The sequence below is a fragment of the Clarias gariepinus genome, chromosome 6 (genome assembly GCF_024256425.1).
Source record: "Clarias gariepinus isolate MV-2021 ecotype Netherlands chromosome 6, CGAR_prim_01v2, whole genome shotgun sequence".
Taxonomy (NCBI): domain Eukaryota; kingdom Metazoa; phylum Chordata; class Actinopteri; order Siluriformes; family Clariidae; genus Clarias; species Clarias gariepinus.
In genome coordinates, this window is record NC_071105.1 from 36,202,689 (window position 1) to 36,228,669 (window position 25,981).

Below are 25,981 nucleotides of genomic sequence, written 5' to 3' on the forward strand. Positions count from 1 at the left end.
ACGACTTGTTTTTAGCTTCAGACCAAGGCTGCATCTCAATACTAGTCTTACTTGATCTAAGTGCTGCATTCGACACCATAGATCATAATATTCTCATAGACCGCCTACAAAATCATATAGGTATTCAGGGGCAGGCATTAAAATGGTTTAGATCATACCTGTCTGATCGATACCATTTTGTAGATCTAAATGGAGTATCGTCTGATGTAATGCCAGTGAAATATGGGGTCCCACAAGGGTCAGTTTTAGGACCTCTCCTGTTCTCAATTTACACGCTTCCCCTGGGAAACATCATTAGAAGGCATGGGATTAGTTTCCATTGTTATGCTGATGATACCCAATTATACATCTCAACTAAACCAGATGAAATACCCAAGTTGTCTAGATTAACAGAGTGTGTCCAGGACATAAAAGATTGGATGACCAATAACTTTCTTTTACTAAATTCAGATAAGACAGAGATATTGCTCATCGGCCCAAAAACCAGCACACAACAGCTTTCACAATTCAGCCTGCGTTTAGAAGGATGTACTGTTACTACTAGCTCAACAGTAAAAGACCTGGGCGTGATATTAGACAGTAACTTGTCTGTTGAAAATCATATTTCCAATATCACAAAAAACAGCCTTTTTCCATCTTAAAAATATTGCCAAACTTAGGAGTATCCTATCCGTATCTGATGCAGAAAAGCTAGTTCATGCATTCATGACCTCCAGACTGGACTATTGTAATGCATTACTAGGTGGTTGTCCTGCATCCTCAATAAACAAGCTACAGTTAGTCCAAAATGCAGCCGCCAGGGTTCTCACTAGATCCAGAAAATATGATCATATAACACCTATATTATCATCCCTGCACTGGCTACCTGTTCAATTTAGAATTAATTACAAAATAGTACTACTTACATACAAGGCTTTAAATGGTTTAGCTCCCTCATACCTAACCAGTCTTTTGATACGCTATAATCCACCACGTCCCTTAAGATCACAAAACTCCGGACTTCTGGTAATTCCCAGAATTTTTAAATCTACAAAAGGGGGCAGGGCATTTTCATATTTGGCTCCAAAGCTTTGGAATAGCCTTCCAGACACTGTTCGGGGAGCAGACACGGTTTCCCAATTCAAAAGTAGGCTCAAGACGCATCTCTTTAATCTGGCATACGCGTAACTCATCCCATAACCTCATACTCCAGTACACCTATCCTGAATGGCAACTACGCTAATTCTCTCCATCTTTTCTGTATTTTTTTACCCATCCTGAGACATCTGGAGATTGTGCCAGCTTCAGTAGACAAAGGCCAACCCTGCGAGGTTTCTAAGGCATCTTGAGAAGGACCTGCTCCAGCTAGATTCTGCTTTATGATGGCTGGAGCTACACATCCTGCTCCTGTGCTTCCAGTGATCCTGACCCCATCTTCCCTCTGCACCTACTGCTGAACTGAATCTACACAACTTCTGATATATTGAACTTTCACCTGCACAACACACTTGATGTTATTTCTATCTGTTATCACCCAGATGAGGATGGGTTTCCTGTTGAGTCTGGTTCCTCTCAAGGTTTCTTCCTATTGCCATTTCAGGGAGTTTTTCCTTGCCACTGTCGCCGTCACCCTTGGCTTGCTCATCAGAGATATTTCATTCATCATTCATTCATTTCATTATTATCACACTTCCAAATATTTTCTTTTCTTTTCTTTTCTATAAAAAAAAATCTTTAATTATTTTTTGTGAAGCTGCTTTGGGACAATGACCATTGTTAAAAGCGCTATATAAAAAAAATTGAATTGAATTGAATTGAATGGTTTATATTGGTAGTGTAACTCCTCCATGCAAATGTACTACTCAAAGGTACTAAAGAGGATTCAAGAGCTGGGTTCGACAATGGCGCGAACGTGTGACCTTTTGTATATGTGTACCATTGTATGGAGGCTGAGCTACTCTACCAACATGTCCAATTTGAACCAGCTATGTCAGGTGATCCACGAGATATACCAACTTGTGCGTTACGTTCAGCTGTCTACCAGCTTTAAGTTTATTCCACTCTTAGTTGGCAAAATGCTCCGGGTCTATTTAACTGCAGGTGGAACTGCAGTGCACCACCATCTTCATTCTATCACTCCATTTGTTTTTGGTTGAGTTACAGTGGATCTTGGTTCTGACAGCACAATCCCAAAGCTTTACTTGTTAAAGCACATTAATCATTGATTTCCTCTATGATTTGTGTTTTGAGTCTTTATTATTATTTATCATTAACTGTACAGTACATCAAAACCCTGTAGGGTATTCACTGGCTTCAATGTTGGTGCAGAATTCTTTGGGTGATATAGTGGCTTATATTAATGCCAAGTATATACGGTATTTTGTAATTATTCTAAGTGGTCCCATGAGACGAGAAGACATTTTACTACATGTGTTGGCAAAATGTATGCAGGCTTCTGTCTAGCCACCACTACCCTACAGCCCAAACAATGAGGAATACAATAGATATTATTTTCTCATTGATTTTGCATCCACTGTTATTTAAACATTAACTGCTGTTCTGTCTCTAAATGGTCAGGTTGGATATTTTATATGAACACCGTATGGTGATGGAGATTCTTTCTCTTGCTGCATCACACGTCAAGTGGTTCTCCAAAACTGATTGCTGCTTCCACGGATATAATTCAAATGATTGAAAAGTGTATGCCTGTGATGTATATTCAATGTAACCCAAATGATCCGTTTGCCCATGAGGATTTGATGGCAAGGCTTCAGAGAAAGACATAAGAACTCTGAGCAGGCTAAAGGAATGAACTAATTAGCTTCAGTAATTCTATAAATACAGGATGAGGAGAGAAATGTCGTTGTGCGTGTTCGTGCGCACGTGTTTGGGTGTTTTTTTTTTGTCGCCTGAAGGAGAAAAAAGGGGAGGATTTCTGGAGAGAGCTCAAACGAGATGCCTTCAGTTACGGATTGTAGAGCCTGAGAGGATTGAGAGAAATAAGCGCGGGAGAGAGAGAGAGAGAGCGAGAAAGAGAGAAAGGGAGAGAGAGAGGGAGAGTGAGTGGGGGGGCAGTGAGTGACTGTGAAAGAGGGTGGGTGAAAAAGGACAGAGAGGTGGAATAGAGGCAGTGAGAAGGAGGTGTGGAGCGCCTGACAGAGACAGGGAATGGATTCTGTGCTGAGTTTATCTCACTTGGATGCTGACCGCTCTGGAGCATTGAGGGTATGGCTGGATGGAAAAAGAGCAGAAAGGATTGCGTTGCTCAAGAAATGCATCTGAAGTCAACAGAAGGTAAACTTGAAAGTGTGTTTGATGTTTATTAGATGTTTAAGATGATAAACTTTTAAGGAAAGTCCTGAATATGTAATTATTAGCAAGCATATACAGAACACTATAGTGGCATACGCACCGTGATAGTAGATGGAGGGCTAAAATATAAAGAGCTTTGGTATAAAATATATTATCTTGGGCTTGGATATGATTACATTATGTATGATGTTTCATTAATGACATATTAAGAATTATATTACACACCCACATACCTAAACATGATTGAAGGTAGGTTCGCAGCTGAGTTTGGAATTTAAATATTTATGATTATATTTAATATATTATTATTATTATTATCTGTAATGCTCTACTGTCATGAATTTTCCGAATATAAAAAACAGAAGTTCTGACCTCTTTGTAACACTAAAAATACACTGTTGTAATTTGTACTTCTTTAGTTTCTTCTCTAATAACATCTCGAGGGGGCGAAATGATAGTAGAGGATAATAAATAAAAAAAAAAATAAAAAAAATCCACCTTGTTCACATTCATTACACCCGGGAGTGTATTTCACATTGCTGGTGCTGATGTGTTCCAGATGATTTCAATGAATAAAATATCAGCCTGTAAAGGTGAAATCCAGGGTGTGTGTCAGTCTGTGTAATCACCTGTCACTAGTGTCACTAATTAAATATGCATTTAAGAATAGAAGGAAATTAGCCTCACTTCTCAGGTCTTGCTTATTTATGATTTATGATTGATATAAAATAATGCATTTATAATCTGATTTCCTACATTTTTAATTTTGAATTGGTCATTTGCGAAATTCCACCCACCAGCCTTGCCAGGTGATGGCTGCCAACCTAAGAAGGCTGAGGCTAACAAGTACATCCTTTGAGAAGTCAGCCAAGCACATCCTCCTCTATAGGACAAAAGTGCTATCCACCCTCTTCCGCATACATGAACTCACAAATATCTATGGTTGGCTAGATTTGTTATGATTGACAGGGGAGAGAAAATATGCCCAATATCCACCCAACTCATGCAGGAGCACTGGAATTTTGCTCACTTGTCTCCCACGTTGTATCACTTGGGATAATAATAATAATAATAATAATAATAATACACTTGTTATCTTCCACAGGCATATAATGATGTCTACGTTTTTGTGTGCTTAATGTCTAGTATTAACTTCACCTTCATCCCTTACCAATTTAAATACTGAATAATATGTTTTAAAATTGATAACCGCCTAAAAAATAAAGACTTTAGTGGGTAAAGCAAACAGGCGTTAATCACATTTAAGTTTCTCCACATGTTTTTGCAGTCATTTATCCATCATCGCAGCTGGCTGCTGTCAGACCCTGTCTCACTGTGCATCCATTCAGTGTATGTCTTTGAAGAACATCTGGTGGAAACGCTCCTGTCAGACACCCACAGCTCCCCAATGACACTCTCTACCTATCTAGACTTGATCCTCTCTCTACGCTGAGTGTGCTCTAACCGACTCACGATCATGTCCGATGAGGAACAAAGAGCGAACAGGAGCACGGATGGATTCAGACCAGGAACAGACCTCTGGGTTCTGGGTAACTTTTCACATAATAATTCTGCAAACTTCAGCGACGTCGGCGAGAACATAAACGTGCCGGTGCAGAAGAACTGGCTGGCTTTGTTGATCCTTCTGGCCATTGTCGTCACGGTGACGGGCAACATCCTGGTCATCATGGCCGTGAGTCTGGAAAGGAAGCTGCAGAATGCCACAAACTACTTCCTGATGTCGCTGGCTATAACGGACATGCTTCTGGGTCTGCTGGTCATGCCCGTTGCCATGGTGACCATACTTTACAGTGAGTTTGAGGCATTTACATTTATTAAAGAATGGTGCTCATATTACATATAGGAGAGAGCCAGGGAACTCAAACACTCATTAAAAATTATAGAATTCTATATCATCCTATGCTTTTAAAGTTAAGATTAGGCAGACTGGGTGACAATGTACTTAAATGTTCATCAGCCAGCATAGTCCCTGTAATTTTAAGCAATTAATACCAATTCCCACTTTTTTTCCCCACCTTTCTTATTGATGTTGTGCATAGGGCAACAGCATCTTCATAAGATCTTTATGACATTCATCCATACTAACAAATATTTATGACATATTCCAAGACATGGTTTTGTCAGTTTTGGTGTCAAGCTGACACAATCCCCGAGTCATGTGACAGATTTGGGTAGGCATACTGTATGTGTATCATGACTTACATTAGAATGCTATTGCAACATCTGGTATGTCAGAGTCGCATAATGATGTCGCATAATGTGATATGGTGATAATGGTGACATATTGTTATAGTAACAATGGTATTATGGTGCTATGCCTCATCATAATTGTTTCTAAAATATTATTTCATTCGTTCAATATTAATTTATCCTTGGTAAGCACTTTATTCTTGTCAGTGTTGTAGTGGATATAAAGTAAAGCATGACACAATAGTACAGTCTGGAGTCTACAGTCTACTTTATAACAAGTTATATATTATAAAGATTGAAGTTCAATATATTTTACTAAAAAACGTCTTGAACTTGCCATAGATAGCATACATATTAAAAGATAAAAAAGATAAAAAAGATAAGGTCTCACAACCTTACTCACATTATAGAGATTACAAGACAATCTGTACCGAAAATGGAACTTAACATCAGGGTCAATTTACCATAGACTATAATATACAAACCATTAAACTAGCAATACAAATGTATAAATGCTATGCCAGGTGGCTGAACAACATTGATTACTAATTATATATAACGAGGTTCATCCATGTATAAAAATATATAATTTTAACATATACTTTTATACCACAGTCCTGCTTACAATTCTGATTAGTCAGAAAGGATTGATTAATGTTAATGAGTTGATTTATATGACTACAGTAATTAAGAATAAGAATACTTATTCCATATGGAGTTGTACTGTCAACTCAATGCTCCACGTAATTAAAGGTAAATAAATTAATAGAAATTTCATTACCAACAACAGGAACATAAATAGATTATTGCTAGTGTTTTACAGTACAATAGATAAAATATTATTTTTTTCATTGGAAGGTCTTGAGGGTAAAGAAGAGTAACACACACACACAAACACACACACACACACACACACAAAGAGAGAGAGAGAGAGAGAGAGAGAGAGAAAGAAAGAAAAAAGTTGTAAAAATATTTTTCTTGAAAAATATGTCGATTGTGTGCAACTGTCTTGTATAACGGTCAGAGAAAAAAAGAAAGACAGAAAAACACAGCGATAGAAAGAAGGAAGAAAGCAAAAGAGACATGTTTATTCCACGAGAAATCAACAGTTTAGGAAGGAAAAAGAAAGATGTTTTACCACAGACCGCCCAAGAACACTTGACCATATTTGTATTAGCATGAATGTGAACTGGCAGCGTTGGGTTGATTAGAAACACGATCCAGCTGTGCATAAAGCTTAGCTCTTTTCTGTGTTCTGCACAGATATGACATTTAACATTTCAGTAAAGACACTAATGATGTGATGAGCGTGTCTGCGGAATTAGCGTTGCTTTGATATTGGATTAATTAAAATGCACTGATGCCGCTCCAACGATGCCCTGTGATCAAAAAAATATTGACCCTTCTGTTAGATGAGCTGAATAATTTAGCTCATGTGTACAAAAATAATATTACACAGAATGATGTCCCTAGTTTCGTGAGCCTTACTGACGGATTTTCCTTTATACCATGACAAATCATGCATTCAGTGCCAGTACAAATTCACTTGCTGTTCTAGATTAAGTTAAGATAAGTTAAACCCGAACGCTTGGATGACAATATATGCATGCAGTCATATGTGACAAGCACAACATAGTACAATAAAAATGTTTAGTCCAACACGATTATCACTGTTATCCTTCCTGTTCACTACACTTTTATCTTTTCCAGAACGATGTCCATATGGCGTGCTTGTGAGCCAGAAGCAAGTTATCACTGTAACAATGATGTAATGCTATTAGATAGCAGCGTCCTAGTAATTGAATTCATAGTTGAAGTCTGCTTTCCAAGCATCGAGAAGCCATGTCACGGGATTGTTCTATACTACAAAAGTGTATTATATAGAGGAGAGCATCTCGGAAAAATAGGAAAATATTTTGTTAGGAGAAAAAAACATCACATTATAATGATGATTATGTTATAATGAGAGAAACATCATACCATTATAAAAAATATCACAAGTAAGAAAAATATTAGGTTATATAAGACATTTTTTTTATATTATGATCAAATCATTTTTTTAATTGTAATAAGATGTTTTTCTAAACCTTTATGGAAGGAGGCTCCAGTTTCAGCTGTGTGTAGCAGTCAATCAGAAACTTTTCTGCCACAGAAGTCAATTCCTGGATTCTCAGTAACATAAAGTAGCAAGCTGTATTAAATCAAAAGAACAGCAACAGATCCTATAAGTCTTGTAAGTTTTGAGGTGGGACTTCCATTAATTAAGCTTGATTGTCCAGCACATCCCACAGATGCTCGATTTAAATAAATGCAAAGAAAATTTAAATTAAAAACGAAGAAGAAAATTCATTTCTTCACTTCTTTTTAGAGCTCCACTGTGACAATTATTTACACACAGCATTATATGTAAAACAGCTAGGAAAAAAAAAAAATCTGTCCAGTACATTTTTTTGGACAGAAACTCTATCTGTACTACATTTATTATGTCTCGACCTGTATTTCCCACATGGTTTCCCCACATGGCTCACTTGTTAGAGAATTGGAATAGCTCTGGCGTAGAGCATCAACACTGGTAATGTTATTTTGAGCACTGATAGCTATGACCTGGCTTTTCTTCTCTCCAGCCAACATTCCATCCTGTAGCAGCTGCAAGTCAGAGATGGTGAGAGACAGATTTATTATCACACTTCCTCGTACAGGCTTCAATTTCGTGCCTGTCCTGAGTTCTAATTCACACAGTGTGTCAAAGATCATGTATTTCTTCTTTAAATAGTAAGTGGCAAAATAGTGCCCAGGAAAAGGTTAGTAAGTCTAAAAACATGATGTCCATCAAAAAACAGAGACAAACCCTAATCGGACATGGACTGTATATCATTCACACCATCAGTTCAGTAGCACAAATCTGGGCTTTTTATCAGGTTTGAGAAGACTGCAGATGGGGGGACATCCTGTTGTAAACAAGGAATCCAAACACTGCTGACATGTTTGTGAATAGAATTCAGTTTCTCTCTGACATTTTATGAGAAATTAAAGGATGCTGCTTAGTCTTTTGATGTCAAATGAATTGAATAAAAACCTTTAGATAGCTTAATGGGTGCTTTTAGAATTCAGACAGTTGATCAGCATTCACTTTATAACCACAGACTTTAGATTATAAATAGGTTTTTGTAATTGCTTAAAATTGAGCAGCAATATGGTTTCATGCCTAGAAAGAGTACATCAGATGCAGTATTTGCTTTGAGGATGCTGGTGGAGAAGTACAGAGAAGGTAATAAAGAGTTGCATTGTGTCTTTATAGATTTAGAGATGGCGTACGACAGGGTGCTGAGAGAGGAGCTGTGGTGTTGTATAAGGAAGTTTGGAGTGGCAGAGAAGTATGTTAGAGTGGTGCAGGACATGTATGAGAGCTTTAAGACAGTGGTGAGATGTGCTGTAGGTGTGACAGAAGATTTTAAGGTGGAGGTGGGTCTGCATCAAGAATCGGCTCTAAGCCCCTTTTTGTTTGCTCTGGTGATGGACAGGACCACAGATAAGGTTACACAGGAGTCTCCATGGACTATAATGTTTGCAGATGACATTGTTCTTTGTAGCGAGAGCAGGGAACAGGTGGAAGAAAATTTGGAGAGGTGGAGGTATGCTCTGGAAAGCAGAGGAATGAAGGTTAGCCGCAGTAAGACAGAATACATGTGTGTGAATGAGAGGAACCCAAGAGGATCGGTGAGGATACAGGGAGCAGAGGTAAAGAAGGTACAGGACTTTAAGTACTTAGGGTCAACGGTCCAGAGCAACGGAGAGTGTTCAAAGGAGGTAAAGAGGCGGGTACAGGCAGGTTGGAATGGGTGGAGAAAAGTTTTAAAAAGTTTCAAGAATGAGATTATCAGAGGGACAACCCATGTTAGATGTTTTGGAGATAAAGTCAGAAAGGCCAGATTGAGGTGGTTTGGAAATGTTCAGAGGCGAGATGGTGAATATATCGGTAGAAGGATGCTGAGGTTTGAACTGCCAGGCAGGAGATCCAGAGGAAAATCAAAGGGGAGATTTATGGATTCAGTGAGAGAGGACATGAAGTTATTTGGTGTGAGAGAGGAGGATGCAGAGGATAGGGTTAGATGGAGGCAGATGATTCTCTGTGGCGACCCCTGAAAGGGAACATCCGAAAGACGAAGAAGAAGTAATTGCTTAAAATCAGGGAAAGTTATAGTAATGCCAGTTAACATTTACATAATGTCAGTTGATGTACATTTAACTAGCCTGTAGACAAAATAGTTTTGAGAATGGCTTGGAAAAAACACCTACATTTTCCTAGTTTCAATTTTAAGTCAGAAACATGTTTAAAGTTTACCTGAGGAAAATGTTACAATTTTGCCCCAGCAACATTTATATTTGATCTCAGGAACATGTTTAATGTTTTACCAAAGGATTGTTTACATTTTATTTCAGAAATATGTTTAAACTTTAACCCAGGGACATGTTTAAAGTGCTCCTATTATGCTTTTATATATGATATATGTCATGTAGCTGTATGTGAATATAAACTATCTGCACTATATTTGACGCTGACAGTGCACGATAAATGAAGTTTTTGTCTCTTTTTGTTGGCTCACATTCACCTAATCTACGGCACTACGTAACATATTTGCATAATGTCCGTCCACGTTCTACATCGCAAACAACTTGCCCGCCATCTTACAATTAACGTTACAACGCTCTTGTTAATGTGACCGCGCATTCATGCTGGGTTCGTTTAACACTTTGTAATATAAAAAAACAATAAAAACATATGCACATCACAAGTGCCCGTGCATGAAATATTAGCACAATATAACAAATTAGGTCTGTTACATTAAAATATGACACTTACCACTGAGAAACGTCCTGCTCCAGTCGTGCTAGCAAAACAGTTTTTTGTCGATCTGCTACTTCAACCGTTTCATCGTCAGACTCGAATTGATACGGTAAAACCGACGCCATCTTTTTTATGTATTGACGGGTCTCCAGAGCCATCGTTCAGTTATGGCAATGGGCTTTTCGTTTTAGAGAAAACTAAAGTTTTTTGACCTTGCATACATGTAAACCTGTTTTAAGAGACTCATTAAGCAATATTAGCAATCTTTAAAATGGCATAATAGGGGCACTTTAAAGTTTTACCTAAGGATTATTACAATTTTATTTCAGGAATAAGTTTTTATTTTATCTCAGCAACATGTTTTAATTTTAAGTCAGGAACACACGTAAAGTTTACATCAGGAACAAGTTTAAAGTTTACCTCAGAATTGTTTAGATGTTATCTCTGGAACGTGTACAGTTTACCTCAGGAACATTTTTTTACCCGAGGTTTATGTTTTATGTCAGGAACATGTTTAAAGTTTATCTTGGGATTGTTTAAATTTTATCTCAGGAACATTTTTATATTTTATCTCAGGAAACTTGTTCAAATTTTATGTCAGGAACATGTTAAAAGTTCACATCAGAAACAAGTTTACAGTTTACCTCAGGAACATGTTTAAAGTTCACGTCAGGAACAAGTTTAAAGTTTACCTCAGAACTGTTTAGAAGGTATCTCTGAAACGTGTACAGTTTACCTCAGGAACATTTTAAACGTTTTACCTAAGGTTTATGTTTTATGTCAGGAACATGTTTAAAGTTTACCTCAGGATTGTTTAAATATTATCTCAGGAACATTTACATTTTACCTAAGGACTGTGTTTGAAGATTTACCCCAGGATCGTTAAAATTTATCTCAGGAACCTGTTTAAAGGTAAAAAAAGGTTTACCTCAGGATTGTTTTAATTTTATTTCGGGAACATGTTTAAAGGTTCACCACAAAATTGTTAAAATTTTATCCCAATAACATTTTTAAATTTTAACTCAGGAACATGTTTAAACTTTTACATTAGGGTTGCTTAAATTTTACTTCAGGAATATGTTTATATTTTTATCTCAGGAACAAGTTTGGAATTTTAAGGAACATGTTTAAAATTTATCTCAGGAAAATGTTTATATTTTATTTCAGGAACTTGTCCAAAGATTACCTCAGGAACATGTTTAAAGATTACCTCAGGAACATGCTTAAAGCCAATAGGTATACAAACAAAACAGCACACATATTTAGGTGAAAGTTCAAAGGACGCACCCCAATTTTTATTTTATTTAGCTTCTTGGGGTAGATATAACTAAAAAAAGATAATAAAGTCATGCCTATTTGGCTGAGGGAGTTAAAGTTTAACATACTTTCTGCCAACAGCCAGTTAAAATTTAGCAGTTTATAATAACCAAAAGGCCGTTTATCATGAAACGTGGTGCACACAAACACATCTTTCAGCAAAAAGTATAGACCTTCCATTTGCATTTCCATTAATTGAATGCATATATTTATTAATTTATCTGCATATTTCATATAACATACTTTATAATTCACTTATATTAATGCATATATGTATTAATTTTCTAATTATCTATAGTTGCATTTAATGCTGGGGAAAATCCAATAATAAAACACTGAACACTTTACAGCTGAACACTTAAAACCCGTCGATGTGGAGCATCCAAGGTACAGATTATTACTATAGAAATCACAGCATATTAGAACAAATGCTTTAATATAAACCTGCGTTTGGCACTACTGATATAGCTGCCTGTTATAGAAAATTGATTAACACCTTCTGACTGATCAGAAATGAGAATAAAAAAATAAAAAAAACTGGTATACGTTAATATTATATATTAGTGTGCATAACACTGAACCTCTTTTCCTGTGTATCGATAGTCTTCTTGGAAGGTTTGCTGACATTTTGTCTGTTTTTTAATGCTGTTTACTGTTTACTAGTTGATGTTACCTGATGACTCTGATATGCGTAACACAACACAATGAGTTGCAGTAGATCAGAATAATTCCTGGTTATTTTCTGCTCCTGAAGCTCACCTTCATGTTTATTTGACTTCCTAATGGAACGTCTCTGAAAATTTAATCAGGGATTCTGGTAAAAGGAAAAAATAAACTCCAGTGAGGTCATGATAAACCACTGCATTGAAACGGGGCACTTAAATTAGTTAAGTGTTATGGGCAAAGTAGTACTTTTATACAAGACATGTTTTTTAACTGTAAGATGGCTTCTTTTGCACCCACTCCAGGTCAGGTCCTTGTTGTTCTCAGACTTATTTCGTGCTTATCTGAGGAGAGGTTTCAGAAGCATTCTGGAAATCATTCCCTGATTTAATGTCTTTTCAGTGTGTGAATGGAAAAATGTAATGAGTTTCAGGGCTATGCTGTAAATTTGCCCCCCGCTCTAGCACATTCACACCAAAATCCCTCAGCACGAAATCTCCAGAGCTCCTCTATCCTTTCCTGACATTTTCTTTTCTTCCTTTTTTTTTTTTTTTTTTTAAATCTTCAGCATAACTGTGTGCTAATAGTCATTAAGCATAAACCTCGTCTCAGACGCTTTCATATCTAGAGTTAACTCAGGGGATTATGCTTAGCACCAAAGAGCATGAATCAGTATGATATGATGTGCTGTCACACACATGAAAAGCATGCATGATGATGATTTAAGGTTTTTAGTGGCTACTTTCAAATGTGTTTTTCATAGTGCATAGACTATGAACCATTTTTAATTTATAGGCTATGATTTGCTCTCTGTTACACAAACTGCTAATAACCTGAAACATCTCAACAGTTAATTAGACTTATTTTAACATGTTTAAAAAGTTTTGGAAACCCTCATGACAACTACATAAGAATGTTGTTTATTTATCTCTAAGGCAGATGTTAGTTTAATTTTAATCCTAGATTTCTAATGTGTCATTCGCATACTGTATAAGCTGGCTCTTTCAATTGACTTTTAGGTAAGCACTTTTAATTTAGTCCTTGTTCATGTCAGCAATGGCGATGCTCTTGGCAATTAATTTAATTAAAATACCTCCATGGAAACCTCTTTTTAGCATCTGAACTGTTTGTTCGCCTGAAGCTGAGCCCTGTGTTTGGTTCTCAGCTGTGTGTATGAGGGCTGCTTGTTAAAGATGCAATCAGTTTTCAGGAGAAATAGAAGTAAATCTTCTTAATGAAGCACAGACACAGCAGGCACAGTGTCAGAGTGCTTCCACATTTGCAGTTCCATGCTGATTTTAAAAATTTGACCCATTTTTAAAACAAGTATATTTCAGTTAAACAAAAGTAATTACTAGGTAAATAAATCACAACATTTTTTATTTAGATAATGATACTAATGAGCCTTTTCGGAGGCTAACGCTTATGGAACTAAATTGACTCACTGAAATGAGACTGAATTGCCATCAATATGAATTTTCTATTTCACAAACTTATTGGCGTACATCTTAGTGTAATTTAATTTCATGAATTGAGTTTATATTTATTAAAAATCCCATCCATTCACCCATCATTGTAGGCACACCCAGTGTTCCTGCGATTGGCACTGAACCATTTTTATTTACGAGACACATTCTCCACCAACTGATTTGAGAGTAAACTTTATTCCCTTAAATGTGCCCTTAGATATTTAGTGCTTCTAAATTAGTTAATGGAAAGCGACCCTTGCTACATCAGTAAAAGATGACTTGACACAGAATTACACCACCCTCTGCTGGAGAAATCATTTTGCGAGTTGCTTACCAAATCTCCCCTTATTACCTCTTCCTTTCCTCTTCAGGCCTGTTGTCTTGCAGTGTTTCTCGTTTGCAGATTACACCTGGCCCTTTCCGTTTGGTCTGTGTCCAATCTGGATCTACCTGGACGTGCTGTTCTCCACAGCCTCCATCATGCACCTGTGCGCCATCTCTTTGGACCGCTACGTTGCCATCCGCAACCCTATCCAGCACAGCCGCACCAACTCTCGGGCCCGAGCCCGGGTCAAGATCACAGCTGTGTGGACTATCTCTGTGGGTAAGAAAGAAAAGATAAGATCTTTAAGCACGAACAGATGCCATACTGTATTTCTATTAGGAAATTCCTAGGTAAACCTATCAAAGTGTATCAAATATAGCTCATAATTGGGTTTATTAAAAAACTTTAAATAACTTAAGCTATCCTCCAGGCTTTATTGTGAATATCTTCCAGGTTCCTGTCATAATGGCTTTGGGCCTACTCCCACTCATAGGTGACCTGCTTGATGAGTTTGTTTGGATAAAACCATCAGCCAAATGAAAGACCTCAGCTGCTTTCTGGCATGTTTAAGTAATTTCTAGCAAATTTGTGCAAATATTTTTTTTTCTGAAGACATGTGAGACTGGTTTTTAGCCGTTTCAGATCAGATCAGCATCAGATCAGACTCAGAATCTTGAATCAATGGACTGTAGATGTTGGAGGGAATGTTTTAGGATTCAGTAGCATTGCCAGGTTTGTGGTTTTCCTGTGGAATTTTGCAAAAACAAACATTTACTGCCCCCAAAATTAGGCATTCAGAACATTCATATCATTACTGTAATACAAGCAAAAGAACTACCCCCAACCTGAGAAAAAAAATAAAGCAGAACAAATTTTGTTTACCAAACTTAAAACTTATTTTCTTTTTTTTTTTTTTTAGGAATCTCCATGCCTGTTCCAGTTCTTGGCCTCCATGATCGCTCCAAAGTCTTCAAAGATGACAGCTGTCAGCTGACAGATGACAGTTTTGTCCTGATCGGCTCCTTTGTGGCGTTCTTCATCCCCCTCGTCATCATGGTGGTAACGTATTTCCTGACAATCGGCGCCCTGCAGAGCCAGGCCACGCTGTGTCTGGACCAGCTCGTAGCACGTCCCAAGTGGCTGTCCATGCTGGATCTTCTCCCACGGGGGTCTCTTTCCTCTGAGCGCCTGTTCTCTCGGACATCGCTCTGCCCTGACACTATGGTCCCATCTACCAGGCCGGTCATCCGGCGCACTGCACAGTCTCTCAGCAATGAGCAGAAGGCCTCCAAAGTCCTTGGCGTGGTGTTCTTCCTGTTTGTAGTTATGTGGTGTCCGTTCTTTGTTACAAATGTCATGGCGGTGACGTGTGCCTCTTCAGCGTGCAACCCAGCGCTCATGACCGGCCTACTCAATGTATTCGTCTGGGTGGGATATTTGTCTTCTGCTGTCAACCCACTCATCTACACACTCTTCAACAAGACGTACCGCACAGCGTTTGCTCGCTACATGCGCTGCCAATATCGTGAGCCAAGCAGGCCGCTCCAGGTCATCCTGGTCAACACAATCCCTCCTTTGGCATTCCACTCCTCCAAACTTCCACTTCAGGGAGATGATTCTTTAAGACATTCGAAAGAGGACAGCAGCTTTGGGACAACTTCCTACATGAACCAGGTAGAATCTATGAACAAGCTTGGAAGAGATGAGATGGTGAGTCCAGTCTAAAATTATTTAATGGACAAAGATTGCTCAGGATTCTGGAAATAGTGCTACGAATCTCAAGGACTAAAGCAGAGAATGTGCCATTTAAATATCACACTTTTAGTAAATGCAATTTTACAGTGCTGTTGTTGTTGTTTAAAGATGGTCCCAGAAGGTGGGCTGCTCGCTGCAGTGATTCTTAGGGATTTGCTCTTTTAATGAAAAAAGTGTCTGGCTGGGAAACACATTCTGAAAATATGAGACTTTATTTCCTCATTATTTATTTAAACCTGTGCACTGAAATTGTCTTTTGTTCTTTTGTGCATTGCCAGTTTGATAGCTAGCTTTCTTTTTTTTTTTTTTTCATCCAACTGACCCTCTTTTGCATAATCTGATTTCTCCAGGGTTCATACTGAATTTTTTTGAGGACGATCAGAAAGCTGCTTAGAAAATATTTTGTGTCATGTTTGCTTTTAAAATCCTGGGTTCACAGTCCCAAGGGAAATCTAACATTGGACGGTTTAAAGGATTTTAAGGAATGTATTCTGGGGAACAATACTCAATAGAATTTGAACTTTGTGTCATAATAAATACCTGTGTATAAATATGAAGTGCATGTGGGTAAATTAATAGAAATTAATAGAAGGGAGGCACTTTATGGAAAACAATCAGTGATGAGGTGTTGTGAATAGGCAAAGCTACTGTTACAACACAAAGTTTAAATAACAGTACTTTCTGAAATCTTATATTTATGACTTGTTAATATATAAATGATAAATAAATGACTGACGGACCATTGGCTATTTTGATATTTTGATATTATGAATCCAAATGCAAGAAACCCACTTTTAGATCAATCTGGGTAAAATTAAAGGGGACGAATTATACTCCTTTTTACCAAGTTCAAGGATGTGGCTCCTGAAATATCACCCAGATTATGAATTAGTGCTGTTTATCATGTGTGTTCAAGCTTGGTTATGGACATAATTGAAAAAAAAGGGTGGAGGGAATTGAGCCACTGAGCACACAGTGGAGTCCCAAATGAATGTACGAAAAGGACCAAAAAAAGTAAATCGTGCCCTTTAAAGTCTATAAAGCGCCCAGCAGGAGACCTTTAGACCATCTGATATGTGTGGCTCAAAGTACAGTATGGTTAAAACAGTGGGTAAGCTGGCTTTGCTTTATACACACGTTCCCCAGCACCTTTATTCACCCATATGCAATCAACCCACCATACAGGTCCACAGCTTCATATTGTGTTTGAATCAGGGAAAATATCATCTAAGTGACTTTGACCATGGCATGGTTTTAGTATTCTAGAAAAGGGGCTGGGATTTCTTACACACATTTGCCTCTTCTTTAAAGGTCACTAGACATGTTTGCTGGATGTGTTTAAACTAATTTCTTTTACCAAGCATCGTACTCTAAACCCTACACCAGGAGACACCTGTTCTAATAACTTTGTGCCAGGAAACACTCTGCTGGCCCAGCTGATCTGTAGCTGAGAACATCCCATGTAAACTTGCAAAGTGGCAACTTTGCTGTCTTCATGCATTTGAACCCTCCAGCAACTTTCAACAGAATTTATCTCAGATCAAACCCATATGTTTTTAAGACAATTATTTACTGTAGTATGGCAATGAAATAAAAAACACTTGACATAAACACCCCCATTATGGTTCATACGCCATAATCATGATAAGATCCACCATATTGTCCATGGTGTCATGAGAGCATAGCCATCTGAGACTGTTGGACCAGGGCATTTGCAAATTTGGGGTAGGAACTGTACTAGAGTGCATCTAAAAGACAGGGAAATGTTGCTCCATATAATATCGTCCACTAGTTGAACTACAATGGAATACCTCCAGTCGTGTAGCGCAAATCTCGACTTGAGCGTGTTCTGTTTCCTGCTCAGTTTCTTGGTCCAATTTAAATGTTCCAGTTGAAAGTCCAGTCATCTTCTCAGTATATAGGTGAAGTGCAATAGTTTAAGTCCTGGATAAGTCCCAAGGGGATATTCCTCAACATCCGTGTGGTAGTTAGTGGGTCTTCTAGTTGCCATCGACACTTGTTGACAGGTTTTCTTGGGTACTTTCTTTTTCTGCATTCTTACCTCTCTGAATATTATTCACCTTACTGCATAGCGCTTGCTGTAGTTCCATTGCTACTTGGTAACAATTGGTGTCATTGGGCTCACGGCTCAGGCATAGGTATGAACACATAAGGAGCAACATGACAAGGTAGCAACATGACAAGGCTTTTCCTGGGGCTTCTCTAAACCATTGTGCAGTCTTCTTTGTCTTCCCAATCAGGATCACTTTTTACTTCTTGGGGACAATGCCCCATATTTCCCGAGTTCTTTTTTTACAGTATGTAATGGATCTTTTAGATCATCTTTTTTTTTGTTCTTCAGGCACTTGAATGCAATCTATACGCGTCATGCAAATGATTTTGTCCCTCACTGTTGTCCTTTCTGGGGAGGTCTTCAGTATATCTGTGCAGGTCTGTTTTTTGCGGGTTCTGTATTCACCTGATGTTCCCTGTCTTTGCTACATGGTCATTACCATCAGCAGGCTTGATCAACATGGTGAGATACATACCTGCCATCAGGGCTACACAATATGCTATTTACTGGAGCCTTTCTGCATTATAACTTTTTCTGCATTATAACTGCTATTGCATACCATTTTTAAAAAAAAAAAAACATTCAAATTAAGTGGCTTGTTTTCCTGCTGACTTCCTAATGCAGGAACAGTACACAGACCTTTTTAGTCAAACATTACCAAGGCTTTAGGTGTCCATTTTAGTAGTGCATTGTTTTTTTTGTCTCTCCTGCATCTTATACTATGGTCCTTAGAGGGGAGCTTTTCAGCGCAAAGTCACAGATCCAGTCTCTGCTGAACCTTACCATTCCCAGTTTTAGGACTTTCAATACTGATATTGATGTTATCTATACAATCTATATGTCCTGGAGATATTTACCTGGTGTTCCCTCTAATCCTCGTCGGATTACATATAAAAAAATCTTTGACAAATTGGAGGACGCTGCTATCGACATTTACTGCTACCAGATCTTGTGCTAATATGTTGTTAAACACCTGCATATGTAAAGGCAAAAATATGTTGTGGCGCTGGGTGTACTGGGATGCTAAAAAATGCTGAAAAAGGTTGGACACCAGGGTGTGTGTAGATTTGATACAGTATATTTGATATAGTCGGCTCTCCCAGCATTATTTGGGTAAAAGCCAAGTTGGGTACCCTGACCCAAAAGGTAGGTAGACGTGCTGCACTGTCTTTGTTTTCGGGTACAATACACCTGCCTCTACTGATCCTTCAATGATGGGGTTTATCCCTTCCCTGGCTTCAGAAGACCAGAAGGATATTGTCTTTGGTATGGCAACTGGGCTAGTCCAGCTGACCTTACTGATCCCACAGCTGTTGGATGTCTTGTCCATGTTACTGTCATCATCCTCACATGTGCTCCCTTTTTCCCCCCTACTCCAGAGGAGCAGGGTAGCACAGTGATTAAGGAATTTGGCTACTGATTTTAAGGTCCTGGGTTCAAACCCCAGCACCACCAAGCTGCCACTGTTGGGCCCTGGGGCAAGGCCTTTAACCTTCAACCGCTCAAATGTCTAATAAGGTAAAAATGTAAGTCAGTCTATATAAGGATGTCTGCCAAATGCTGTAAATAAGTAGATTATTTTTAAAAACCTATTGTCTTTTGAATTATGTATAAGGGACCAGGAAAATGTACCCAATCCTTTGTGTCCATTGCTTCTTTGAAAGCTTGACACCAGTGGTTCATTTGTTCCTATAACTGAACGCTGATTTCCACTCTTTGGGCTCCCATTATTACATCTTCCATGGGAATATCCGTGGCTGTATCCTTTATTACTTCTAACCACCGGTGTGCATATTCCTTGTTCTGGTACATTATACAATGTAGTGGTAAACTTGTTTCTTTACAGTCAGGGCCGCACTGACGAATCCATTCTCCCCATAATTCTAGCGTCTGGTGAACACTTTTGCAGATGCGTTTAAACCAATACGCTTGCTCGACATATTTTGCAACTTGTTCCATTTTTTTGCTTTCTGGCAAGGTCACATAAAGACCTTTTGCATTACACTGGATTTCAATTGGCATACAAGGTCTCTTCCGAGTAAGTTCAGTGGAGTTCTTGGTGAGTGAAGTATCTGTGCTGGTATTGTGTTGTCCTTCAACGTTATCAGTTGTGGCTCTGTAAAATGCGATATACAGTATGTGATTTTTCCATAGAAGCCTGTGGTTTTTACTGTATTGCTAAAGAGGGGGAGCTTGGAACCTTCTGTTTCGATACATGCTAAATGTGGCACCTGTGTCAATCACGAATGGAATTGAATTCTTTCAGGTTCTTCTCCGCCAAAACTTTGGTGGCCTTTTTTTTTTTTTTTACCAATAATTTCAGCCAAAATTTCTTTTATATGCCCTAAAGAGAGCATACAGTATGTCCAGTGTTTTTATCTTCAAACTGGGTTATCCACCACCGGGCTCCATTCTACATATCATGCAACTGGTTTGCCAGCCCAGTCATATCCATAAATGGCCATGGAACATACAGTAGTGCACCGAATTGCGATTTTCTACCAGTGCCATATTGTGGACATTGGCCATATCAGCTTCTTGCTTAGGGCTTTCCTGAGGTCCCTCCGCCATGGGCTCCAACCTTGTTGGACTCCACGAGCCCCATAGTCTCTCAAGAAACCTTAGTGGTGTTTTTTTCTCTCACACAGATCTTCTGAGTTGGTGACCTTCTTGATCCCTTCTTGGTAATTTTTTTTTTTACAGTTGTCAATGTTTTGTTTAGCATGCTATCTACAGTAGTGTTACATTGAGTTTTTGCACTCATCTTAGGGCTTCCTCTGATTTTCCCATTTTGGAGTACCTGTGGTATTAATCCCACGCAGCAACTCATTTACTATTCAGGTACAGTATAGAGTCTGTGATTATGGGTATGCTCATTTTTTAAAGCTTTTGGAGAATTATTCTACCCCCTACTGGTCACCCAGTATTACTAAAACCTCAGTATATTCCTATTCTCCGGTGTATTAATAAATAATATGCACGGTGTGTATTACTGCTAGCAGTATGTCTTAGTGACAGTGCAACAAGGGTGGTTCCTGGTTTGTCCTTTTCAAACAGATCCTTTTCACTGTGTGTGCGCGCATGTTTGTGTGCATGTGTGTGTTCACACTTCATCCTGTTTCCAAATTCTATACTGCTATATCTACCATCTGTTATTCACCAAATATTGACATAATTTAAATTTAATAAATAATAAAATGTTATATTGTATATTGTATATGTATATTTTATTTGATTTATTCAATTTATTTATTATTACTACTCTATAATATTCCCCGTTTCTGATTATTTGTTTTCATATTCGTTAATATGATTTAAATCATTAAACACAAAAATACCCTGAGTAAACACAAAATGCAGTTTTTTAAAATAATTATTTACTTTTGTGTTCCAACAGTTTTTTTTAATTTTTATCTTTTTTGTACTTCTTCTGTATCCAGGCTCACATTAAGCACCAAAATTCAAAACTGAATTAAAAAATTCAAAAACGCCACTTTAACCATAGTAACGGAATCACTGCTGTAAAATAAAACAAACAAATAAACCAGCACTTTACCTTTGAAAAGAATCGCGACAGAGCAGTGTTTCTGTTTAGAGCAAAGTGTGTATGTGTTTGTGTGTGTGAAGCAACACACACACACACACACACACACAAAAGGCGAGAGAGAGAGAGAGAGAGAGAGTGTGAACTGGCACGGTGTTAAATTACGCCTGCGCACACACATAATGAACACAACAACAGCTAAGGGAGAAAATGTATTTTTAACCTCTAATGAGACTTTCTTTTGCTTTACATGCGCGCACACACATGTGTTATAAGAAACAGTACATGTGCGCTTACAAACACAAAATAAAATATGTTTTACGCACACACATGTGGTCACAGTGTTATAGTAAACAGTACACGTGTACACGGATGTTGATTATACCAGTGAGAGACGCGCACTAAGACCCAGCAGGGGAGACGATTACCCACAATTCTGCAGCGCAAGAGAAAGAAAAAACCTTGGCTCAGTTGTGATCACGTGACGCTCAGTGTCAAAACAAGAAGCGCATGCGTGATACATTATACTCGGGGCTCGCAAACCAAGACTTGCTTGTTTTTCAGGTCAAATTTATTAAAAATATTTGCTTTTCTTGCGGAACACTCGCAAACCACATTACTCGCAATCCGAAATTTCACTTTTTGTGTGTGTGTGTGTGTGTGAGAGAGAGAGAGAGAGTGTGAGTTTTATGTTTTGGTCCTGTCGTCCTGCACAAGGTTGCAAACATTGTCATACAACATTGTAGCAATATTCAAGCATCTACACCTGTCTGCTCTCACATTCCTGCACACTTTACCCTCTGTCTTGTGGGAACCAATCTTTATTTGATCCTATTCTATCGCATTTTTCAGATCCCAATTATGGACTGGACGCAATAAATATATCTTTGTGGTTTCTTATGACTTAACAAGATAGCCAAACGATTCTTTGTTCAAAGGAATTTCCAATTGAATTTGTAAGAGAGAGATTCTTTTGCTGCTGATGTAAAGGAAGATCATCACATTTTTGAACATTTGGAGTCTGACAGTGACTTTAAGGAAAAGGTTAAGACTGAGCATCAGCTAGTTCTAAAACAAAGACGAGACGCAGAAGCTGGCCATCAGCAGCCAGATCCAGAAACAGAAGCCCGTCAGCAGCTAGCAAGTGAAAAAAATATGGATGTTAAAAAATGGTGAAATTTAATGGTCTTCTTGCCTAAGAAATGTGCCACCCTGCACGGCTGACAATGTGATAAGAATGCAACTAGTGATGGGTGATTAATTCATTTTCTACTGTGCGCGCATGCACAAATCATCGCAACGAGTTGTTCGTTCCTTTGTCACGTGACTCCCATAGACGTTATGCGGTGCAATAGATTCAAAAGAACGAACGACTCAGACTGAGGGATATAAGAGGTGAGCTACTTTTATTTTATTTCTTATCAAAAGAACAAAATGAACTAAATGACTCAAAAAAAGATTTGTTCTTTTTGATGAACGAGATTCAAAGAACCGAGACATTAAGTCTTTTTTTGAGGTTTCGTCACAGATTCAATCCAGAAAATTATTCTGGATTGCAATAAATTAGAAGATGGGCATGTTTTTTGGAACACCCACTTTTGTTGCCCACTTTGGGGCTCTTATCCTTGCTGGAGTTTTCAGGCTTAAAGGGGAATCCACAGAATCCCAGTAGGATGCAGAAACTGGCAGAGAACATTTCCATGCAACAATGTCCCTGGAAAAATTCCACATAATTTCCAGGATTATCCACTTTGATAAACAAGATGACAGACCAGCTTAAGGTCAGAAAGACAATCTAGCTGCCATCAGGATGGTGTGGGACAAGTGGGTGCATCACCTCCCCCTATTTTACAAATTATTCTAGGTTGCAGCCAGCACCAACAAAAAAAAGTGCTGTGAAGTGTGTGTACCCAAGATGGACAGAGAAAAGCTCAAGCATCAAGATGTCCATCTGCACTCGTGTTGTATAGGCTGGTACAGTATGTAAAGGCAATGTGTTCACTGGGACTGATGTGTTGGCTAGGCTGACATGGTTCAGCTTGTGTTGTGTAAAATGACGTAAAAGGGTTCATATAAATCAAATTCAATAATCACTTAATTTGTACATCTGTTCATCTTTTTCACTTATATTCATGATTGATCTTTTTTTTATTACATTTTATTAAAAAAAGTTTTTTTTAAAAATCATTTTAATTCATAAATGTGATCTAACAAAGGTAAAGGGCAAATATTAACCATACATCCTGTGTATATGGCTTTTAATCAGGATGAAGTAAACATCTGTTGAGTATTTAACACAAAATTGATTGGGTTGAATTAAAAACTACAAAATGCAGCGGGTCCACCAGACCCGGAATACTGGCTGGCATCAAGATTTGAATGCGCCGACGGCAGTAATCTTACCCAGGCAATCTGCCGGAAAACACAACACACTTCAAACTTCTATTACACTTTCAAAGGGGCCTCTTGTTCCTATTTATTGTTTGCTGCTCTCACAGCGGTAGTCTTACCCAGACAATCTGCCGGAAAACAGAACACACTTCAAACTTCTCTTTCACTTTTAAAGAGGCTTCTTCTTACTATTTCTATTTGTACTTAGTCCTCATCTTACATATTATTTATCAGTATAACGCATATACTCATGTTTAATCCTTTAAATTTACTGCCATTTATTTGCTATGTTCATGAGGGTTTAACTTTCCCAGCTGGGAGAACGTACAGCCCACAGACCAAAAACCACCAATGCAAAAATTTGGTTAAACAGGTTCTCTGCTTACCGTATGTTTGATGGCCATTAGTGCCTCGCAAAACTGTACATTTTGTCACGTTACAACTCCAAATGTAAATGTATCCTATTGGGATTCTATGTGATAGACCAACACAAAGTGGCACATACAGTAATTGTGCAGTGGAAGGTAAATGATAAATGGTTTTCAAATGTTTTTTTTTTATTACAAATAATCTGTAAAATTGTATTCAGCCCCCTTCACTCTGATAGCCCTAACTAAAATCCACTGGAACCAATCACCTTCAGAAGTTTACCTAATTAGTGAATAGAGTCCACATGTGTGTAATTTAATCTCAGTATAAATACAGCCACTCTGCAAAGCCCTCAGAGGTTTGTTAGAGAACATTAGTGAACAAACAGCATCATGAAGCCCAAGGAACACACCAGACAGGTCAGGGAGAAGTTTAAAGCAGGGTTAGGTTATAATAAAAACATCTTATAGAGCACTGTTCAATTCATCATCTGAAAATGGAAAGACTATGGAACAATTGCAAAAATGGCCACCTATACTGACAGGCCAGGCAAGGAGAACATTAGTCAGAGAAACAGCCAATGGTAACCGTGGAGGAGCTGCAAAAATCCACAGCTCAGGTGGGAGAATCTGTCCACAGGTCAACTATTAATTGTGCACTCCACAAATCTAACCTCAAGTAGAAAGTGTTTGTTAAAAGAAAGTCATAGGAAGTCCCATTTGAGGTTTGCAACAGGCCATGTGGGGGGCCCAGCAAACATGTGGAAGAATGTGCTTTGGTCAGGTTGAACTTTTTGGCCTAAATGCACAACTCAATGGTGAAAAGTATTGTGCATGGTGGTGGCAGCATCATGTTGTGGGGATGCTTTTTTTTCAGCAGGGACAGGGAAGGTGGTCAGAGTTGATGGGAAGATAGAGGGAGCCAAATACGGGTCAATCTTAGTGTTAGAGTCTGCAAAAGCCTTGTGACTGGAGCAGCGGTTCACCTCTCTCAGGATAACGACCCTAAACATACAGCCAGAGCTACAATGGAATAGTTTAAATCAAAGCATGTTTATGTGGCCCAGTCAAAGTCCAGAACTAAATACAATTAAGGATCTGTGAAAATGAACTTGAACATTGAAGCTCCCCTTCCAATCTGACTGAGCTTGAGCTATTTTGCAAAGACGAATGGGCAAGAAATTTCACTGTCTAGATGTGCAAAGATACGGCTTGTAGCTGTAATTGCAGATAAAGTTGGTCATACAAAGTATTGACTCAGGGGGGCTGAATACAAATGCACGCCATACTTTTCAAATATTCATTTGCAAAAAAAAAAAAAAAAAAAGGAAACAATTTATTATTTTCCTTTTACTTCACAATTATGTGTTGTTCTATCACTTTAATTCCCAATATAATACAATTTTGTGTATTTTTTTTTATATATGTGAGTTAGCCATAAATTTCTAAGACAAATCGTCACAGTGTCCCCTAGGAAGATCAAGAGCCAACTACGGAGGGGTCCCAGCATCTGATCTTTCACAATCTACAACGGGGATGAACTAGTTTCCTGTCCCTTATGTCAGCTCCTCTTACAATTTTCATCTCTGCAGATTTTCCCATTACAATTTAACTTCACTTTTATTATAATAAAACATTTCTTTGGTTATATTTCAATTTTCCTGTTACTCATACATTGCTTTATGTTATGTGGCGCGTACTGTATCTGCATGCACACTTCCTGACTT

The 25,981-nt window shown here is 38.2% G+C and overlaps 1 protein-coding gene across 1 annotated transcript; it reads left to right on the plus strand.

Annotated features, from left to right (window-relative positions):
* The first annotated feature begins 4,636 nt into the window (after window positions 1–4,636).
* htr2ab (5-hydroxytryptamine (serotonin) receptor 2A, genome duplicate b) lies at window positions 4,637–16,447 on the plus strand. The gene is made up of 3 exons (XM_053499073.1): window positions 4,637–5,102; window positions 14,201–14,401; window positions 15,042–16,447. Exons 1-3 carry the CDS (start codon window positions 4,769–4,771, stop codon window positions 15,845–15,847), a joined length of 1,341 nt encoding a protein of 446 aa, XP_053355048.1. The 5' UTR covers window positions 4,637–4,768; the 3' UTR covers window positions 15,848–16,447.
* Window positions 16,448–25,981: the final 9,534 nt, after the last annotated feature.